At 39.2% G+C, this 7,392-nt stretch overlaps 1 protein-coding gene across 1 annotated transcript; it reads left to right on the forward strand.

Annotated features, from left to right (window-relative positions):
• The first annotated feature begins 1,578 nt into the window (after positions 1 to 1,578).
• LOC106880277 (protein GVQW3-like) lies at positions 1,579 to 1,935 on the forward strand. Its single transcript, XM_014930150.1, has one exon. It carries the CDS (start codon positions 1,579 to 1,581, stop codon positions 1,933 to 1,935), a length of 357 nt encoding a protein of 118 aa, XP_014785636.1.
• The last annotated feature ends 5,457 nt before the right edge of the window (positions 1,936 to 7,392 follow it).

A 7,392-nucleotide genomic window follows, 5' to 3' on the forward strand; every position in this document is an offset into this window, starting at 1 on the left:
TTAAATATTAATATCGACTCCTTCGAAATAGTCACCTTGCGCAGCAATACATTGATCCCAGCATTCCTGCCACTTTTGGAATCCGGCCTGGAAGTTATTATCCGTAAGCGAGTCGAGGACCTTCTGCGATTCGCTCTTAGTCTCGGCAACGGTGTTAAAGCAGTGATCTTTGGGCTGCATTTCCATCTTGGGGAAAAGATGGAAGTCTGCAAGTGCTAGATCTGGCGAATAAGGTGGGTGCAGAAGCGATACCGTGTTGCTTTTTTTTTATGAGAAACTTACGAGTGAGGAGAGCACGGTGACAGGGTGCATTGTCGTCTTGAAGAATCCAGTTCTTCACGCTCCACAGACCCTTCGTTTTCGCCGAATGTCCTCCCTCAAACGCTTCAAAACGGCGCAGTAGAATTATCGATTTACGGTCTGGCCCCGGGGGACGAATTCTCTATGCACAATACGATGTCGAAAAAAATGATGAGCATGCTCTTGAATGAAAATCAGCTCTGTCGTGCCATCTTCGGTCGTGGAGATGAAGGGCTCTTCCATTGTGACGACTGCTGCTTTGTCTCAAGGTCTTACGCGTAGACCCAAATCTAATCACCGGTGATGATCCTTGACATGAAGGACGGGTCACCAGTGATATGCTGACGGAGACCTTGACATACTTCGATGCGATGCTCTTTCTGTTCATTGGTCAACAGGCGGGGGATAAACTTGACAGAGACACGCCGTATGTTCAATTCAGATGTTAGGATTTCCTGCACGGGCCCATACAACATACCAACAATATCAGCAATGTCGTTGATTGTCCTCTGACGATTCTCATGCACAAGCTGATGAATTTTTCTCCACATTTCCGGGGGTGATGCTCCTGTCAGGTATTATAGATTACTCATCGACTTCCAGGTGCTCATCGTCTTCCAGGTGCTCATCGTCTTCCAGGTGAACCTGGAACCATGTGGTTGGGAAGCAAACTTCTTACCACACAGCTACCCCGGCACCAGGCTGTATACTGCTTCCAAAAATTGCCTGTAACCAATGGCGCCCACGTAGAAGTGTTCTGATGTTTCTAATAAAAGCTATATTTGTTTGCCTATATTTTCCAATAAACTCTGTTGAGTTATCCTTATTTTTCATTTTTTGTTTCTGAATTTTTCAAATTGTAAAGATAATCTATGTGTAGCTTGTATGTTAACACAAATTTAGCTGTTGCTTTTCTAGCGGTTGCCAGCTCTGATCATATTTATAGAATATGGTAATTTTGTCTTAAAGTTTTTCTCTGTAAAATATGCTAATTTTTCACACCTTAATAAGTACGATATTGTTCATTTACTTAGTAATTCTCTAGTTACTACATCTGCAATTACAGCGAAGACTATGTTTCACATAGGAGGTCATTTTTGGCTGAAGTACGATGGGGTGTTCATTAAAGATTTCTCCTAACCCACTTCCGGTTATTGCGGGAAACGCAACTTGTACAGTTATAATTATACATGTCTCTACATGTCACATTGTAAATTGCAGCTTCCCACTAGTATTCGATTGTCTTTTACGGCTGCTGAAGTAGACTAAGGTCTTACAATGGAGGCAGTTGGATGCAGATCAGTGATCAAGTTCTTTTACTTGAAAAGTCGTATACCAAAAGAGACTTTCAATGAAATGAAAGAAGTTTATGGTGATGATCTACCATCATACGAGGTAGTCAAGCGCTGGTATCGCCAATTCAAATGTGGTCGGATATCAGTGAAAACTGCTCCTAATCCAGGACGACCATATTCCACCAGTGATGACGACACCATCCATAAAGTGGGATCCACCTTTTTGAAGGATCATCGCATAACTATTCGGCAACTAGCCCAAGAAATGAAGATAAATGTAGGGTCCGTGGAAAAAATCATTCACGACCATTTGCACATGCGGAAGTTGTCCGCACGATGAATTCCCCGGATGCTCACAGAAGCAGGAACAAATTAATTGCTCCCAGGCTCTTTTGGCAATGTGCCGGAAAACGGGGAGGACTTTTTCGGCAGACTTATCACACAGGATGAAACATGGGTCCATCACTATGATCCTGAGACTAAAGTCCAGTCGAAGTAATGGGAGCATGATAACTCACTATCTCCAAAGAAGGCTTGAGTCCAATCCTCAGCAGGCAAGGTGATGCTCACAGTCTTTTGAGACCAGCGCAGAGTTGTAATGATGGATTTTATGGCAAAGGGCACCACAATTAACAGGGCATATTATGCTTCTCTGTTGCGGAAATTGCGGGACGCCATCAAGGCATACTGATCAAAGGAGTCCGCCTCCCCCAAGACAACGCCCCAGTTCACAATGCGCATGTTGTCCGGATGAAAGCACACTCCTGCGACTATGAAATCCTTCCCCAACCACCTTACTCTCCCAACCCCACACCATCTGACTTCCACCTCTTTCCAAACATGAAGTCTTTTTTGAAGAGGAAGCACTTTTCGGATGGTGATGAACTTATTTCCGAGGTAAAGTCTTGGCTCCAGACGCAACCTACCGACTTCTACAGATTAGGTCTTTACAGCTGCATAAAGTAATGGGAGAAGTGTGTCACCATTGGTGGTGGCTATGTGGAGAAGAACTAATAATTATGCCAAGTTCCGTTTATCCCAGTCCTTGGGAAGTGGGTTAGGGGAAATCTTTAATGAACACCCCCTCGTATATCTAAAGTTGTCTCCTGTACATACAGAAATTACACTGCATGACTAAATGAAGACTGTTACTTTAACAAGAGATGATTAGGGTGATTCTAACTAATTTTAGGGTGACTCTGTCTGAATATGAAGTCAGGTTTACTCCATCACATGTAGATTTTGGTAAGCAAGATACCTCCTATAGACCAAAATTAAAGAAATGTAATGTAGCGTGATGTACGTCAATTGTTCCTTTTGTCGTTCAAGAATGCCTTTGATTGTTCTTTTTGTGACAACCTTTAATGAGAAAGCTGTAAAAGTTGATATGACACTTATTAGATCATGTCTATTTTCAGAACACTTTGATTTAAATGTGTGATTCGGATGTCATTGTGACTTGTATCAAATTAGTAATTGCTCAGTTCACTGCTGTTTTTTAAAAATATATATATATATATATTTCTCCACTTCAATTTACTTCAATTTACATGGCTTAAAGACGTGTATGTCGCAATGACCGAGATCACTTTTACTATATCTGTTGGAGATTACGCATTCAAGGATTGTAGGAGAAATATCACGCCACTCATACAAACAAGATACAAGGATTACTTCAAAATGAGACTTGGAGAGTAAAATAAATGTTTTGCTCCACACATTGTATAGAGAGGTTGCTGAGATCGGTCTTCCATGATGTGGCCCAGTGGCAAGCTGTAGGAAATGCTATTTGCCACTCTAATGATATGGCAAAAACAAAGTAACCGTTCTACTGATTATTTTTACATTACTAATGTAGAGGGGTTCAATAAGAAAACTGCAAAGTATATCAAGTATTCTAGTTTCCCATCTGCCGTAAGACCACAGCCATATGAAGATGAAATTTCTCATATGCCAAGCAATCAATCATTGAGTGAGTCAGATGTTGATTCCAATGCCTCCACCACCACCACCACCACCACCACCACCACCACCAAAAATAAATTAGATGTGAAGATCAGACGAATGACAATGATTTTAAAATTCCTCATTCATAGCATAAAATAAGTAAAGAACAACTTGATCATTTTGTTCGAACGTTGGGACTTTCCAAGAATGGTGATTACCTGGTTAGAACAATGCTCAGAGAATTTGGTGTCTTAGCCGAAAAAACCCAGCCTAAAAGTGTACAGGCATTGAGGGAAGAAATTCGTTGAATTTTTCGGCACACGATGAACTGGGTTTGGTTTATTGCAAGAACATTACTGGTTTGATGGTGACACTAGGAATTTCCTCTGATGTCAATACAGATTTGTGGTTATTCATTGATAGAAGTGTTTCCAGTTTAAAGACAGTCCTTTTGCAGTTTGGGAACAAGTACTCAGGGATTCCAGTGGGTGATTCAATGAAGGCAAACGAGTCATAAGACACTATCGATACGTTACTTTATTTGATCAGGTACGACGGTTTCAAGTGGAAAGCTGGAGGTGACTTGAAGATCGTAGGTTTTACTGTGTCAGTGGAACAGCTGGGCTCGATATGAGCACTTCAAAGGGGCAGGATTGACCAGCACATTATGAATGGAGACTAGGGACTAAAAGCGTTCAATACGTACCTCTAGTTTCACCTGAGCTAATTGTGTTTCCACTACTACATATTAAACTTGAAATGTTAAAAACTTTTGTGATGTCAGTGTACCCTGAGGAGCAACCAATCAAGTTGTTGAAAGATATTTTTCCTCGATTAAGCGAAGCAAAGATTAAAAAAGACATGTTCATTGGACCAGATGCTCGCAAGTTTATGAAGAATCAGATGTTCAGAGATGCTTTGAATGAAGTTGAACATTGAGCTTGTGATACTGTGTTAAAGACAGTTGAAAGTTTTCTAAAGAAGAACTGGAGCCTGAATTACAAGACAATCATATCTGACTTTTTGGATTTGTTCGATGCATAGGATGTCAAAATGTTCTTGAAGATTCACTTTTTAAAGACTATCTCGGATTTCTTACCTTTGGAGTAAGATCAGTGATGAGCAAAATCAGTGATGAGCAAAATCAGTGATGAGCATGGTGAAAGATTTCATCAAGTGGTCACTACTATTGAAACAAAGTACCAAGAGTGAACCGAGCCCTGCATGATGACAGACTTTTGCTGGTTTCACTCTTCTTGAACTACGTGCTACAGATCTTGATAGTGAGACAATGTAACTTTTTTTTTGTGGTAAGTGTTTTCTAAGTGTATATTGTTATTTTAACAATGATTAGTTTAGTACATCAATAAATCACATGCAATGTTCACAAGATTGGATACTTTTCGCGTAATTGTAGTATTTGTGGGAAATCTTGATGGAGCAAAACGGATTTCATATTCATAAAAAGTCCCCTAAAATTAACTAATATCACATAAAGTAGCGTTTACAAAAAAATTAGTGTTATGCAGTGTATTTTTCTCCTTACTCTTTACTCTCTTTTACTCTTTTACTTGTTTCAGTCATTTGACTGCGGCCATGCTGGAGCACCGCCTTTAGTCGAGAAAATCGACCCCAGGACTTATTCTTTGTAAGCCTAGTACTTATTCTATCGTTCTCTTTTTGCCGAACCGCTAAGTTACGGAGACGTAAACACACCAGCATCGGTTGTCAAGCGATGGTGGGGGGACAAACACAGACACACAAACATATATATATATATACATATATACGACGGGCTTCTTTCAGTTTCCGTTTACCAAATCCACTCACAAGGCTTTGGTCGGCCCGAGGCTATAGTAGAAGACACTTTCCCAAGGTGCCACGCAGTGGGACTGAACCCGGAACCATGTGGTTGGTAAGCAAGCTACTTACCACACAGCCACTCCTGCGCCTATGTAAGTATTTCTAATTAAATATTTAATGCTAACTTAACTATAGTTTTCATGCAGATGGAGTCACTAAGAACTTAACCTCTCCGATTTAACTTATCAACAAACGAATACAGGACATTTTCATCGTCGTTGTATCAATGATATCTCCGAACAAACCTTAGAAATTATTGCTTCAATTCTTCGATAAAATATCTTATTTACGATAGAAAAGTAAAATTAACTGAATTCCGGAATTGTTGAAAGAGACTGAGTCTCATAAAAGCTTGACCTTATATTTGACTTATTTGACCTTTGTCAGTGATGTCATCAAACCTGTTGAGAACATTGAGTTATTACTAATAAAAATATACTTCTGACCACATAAACGACATCGACGAAATAATGATACCTCTTGCACTTTTAGTTTTTTCTCTCCTTTCCTTCATTCTGATAAATTGTAGGTTACAGTAATATATTTATTACCAATATTGATGTGGTAAGATTTATTTTTCACAAGGTTCATTAAACTTGGAGATAAAGATAAATGAAAAAAAAAATAAATATTGGTTGGCAACATGCCATAATTCTGAAACTTTGAAGATGACCGGTCTTTTCTGCGGTAGAGCTACAAGAGTTATCGACCTTCCACCAGCGTGATAGACATTAGTGACTTCGTCAGAAATATCCATTCGACTCGCTTCCAAAATGTCTTTAAAACAACTTAACAGATTTATCACCTCCTTTCTGCTTCATCAGTTCTCATCACTGGTCTTTATCTGCTCTATTAAAAATAATGTATGCCATAAATGTTTGAAAAACTCTACGGAAAATATGAGTTGTGGGATGTCTTGTCGATCAAAATAATGGCGTGATGGAGCAAAACGGATTTCATATTCATAAAGAGCACCCTAAAATTAACTAATATCACCTAAAGTAGTGTTTACTAAAAAGTTAAGTGTCATGCAGTTTTATTAGACTAGTATCAATCATAAAACTAATGTTGGCATTCAACGAAGAAATGCCCTAATGCTGTCTTTTTCTCCTTTTGTAAGTATTTCTTATTAAATATTTAATACTAACTTAACTCTAGTTTTTCATGCAGATGGAGTCACTGAGTCTCTTGCACACTCCTTTGCTTTCATTTTATTGACATATGTCTTGGAGTGAAGTCTAAAAATAATGTAAACACTACAGAGACTCCAGGATATTTGTGTGACTGACCACGAAATAATAATAATAATAATTCTTTCTACTATAGGCACACGGCCTGAAATTTTGGGGCATGGGTCTAGTCGATTAGATCAATTCTCAGTGCTCAAATTAAACATATTTTATTGATCCCAAAAGGATGAAAAGCAAAGTCAGCTCCGATGGTACTTGAAACCAGATAGTAAAACCAGAAGAAATGCCTCTAAGCATTTTGTCCGGCGTTCTAATGATTCCGCCATCTCACTGCCTTTGAACACGAAAGTAATAAAGATACTGGTTTCTAATTTAGGTATAAAGCCAGCAATTTTGAGGGTTGGAGGTTAGTCGACACCATCAACTCCAGTACTTGGCTGGTACTTCATGTTAACGACCCCGGAAGGATGAATAAACAAAGTTGACCTCGGAGGGATTCCAAGTTAAGTTGTAAAGAGTCAGAACAAATATCACAAAGCATTTTTGCCGATACTATCACCATTCTACAAGTTCGCCTTGCTTTCTGTTTTTCTATAGTGTGTCTAATTTAGGTAGAAGGCAAACAATTTTGAGGGAAGGGGAACAGTCGACTACATCTACCCTTGTTCTCCATTGATTGTATATCTTATCGACCCCGAACGGATGTAAGGCAAAGTTGACCTCAACCGCATTTGAACTCAGAACGTAAAGAGCCTGAAAAAAAAATGCCGCTAAGTATTTTTTCCGGTGCAATAACA

Source organism: Octopus bimaculoides, chromosome 3 (genome assembly GCF_001194135.2).
Source record: "Octopus bimaculoides isolate UCB-OBI-ISO-001 chromosome 3, ASM119413v2, whole genome shotgun sequence".
NCBI lineage: Eukaryota > Metazoa > Mollusca > Cephalopoda > Octopoda > Octopodidae > Octopus > Octopus bimaculoides.

What these genes read in the sequence shown, in the direction of transcription:
- LOC106880277 (XM_014930150.1), top strand. Translation starts at nt 1,579, where the DNA reads ATGGAGGCAGTTGGATGCAGATCAGTGATCAAGTTCTTTTACTTGAAA.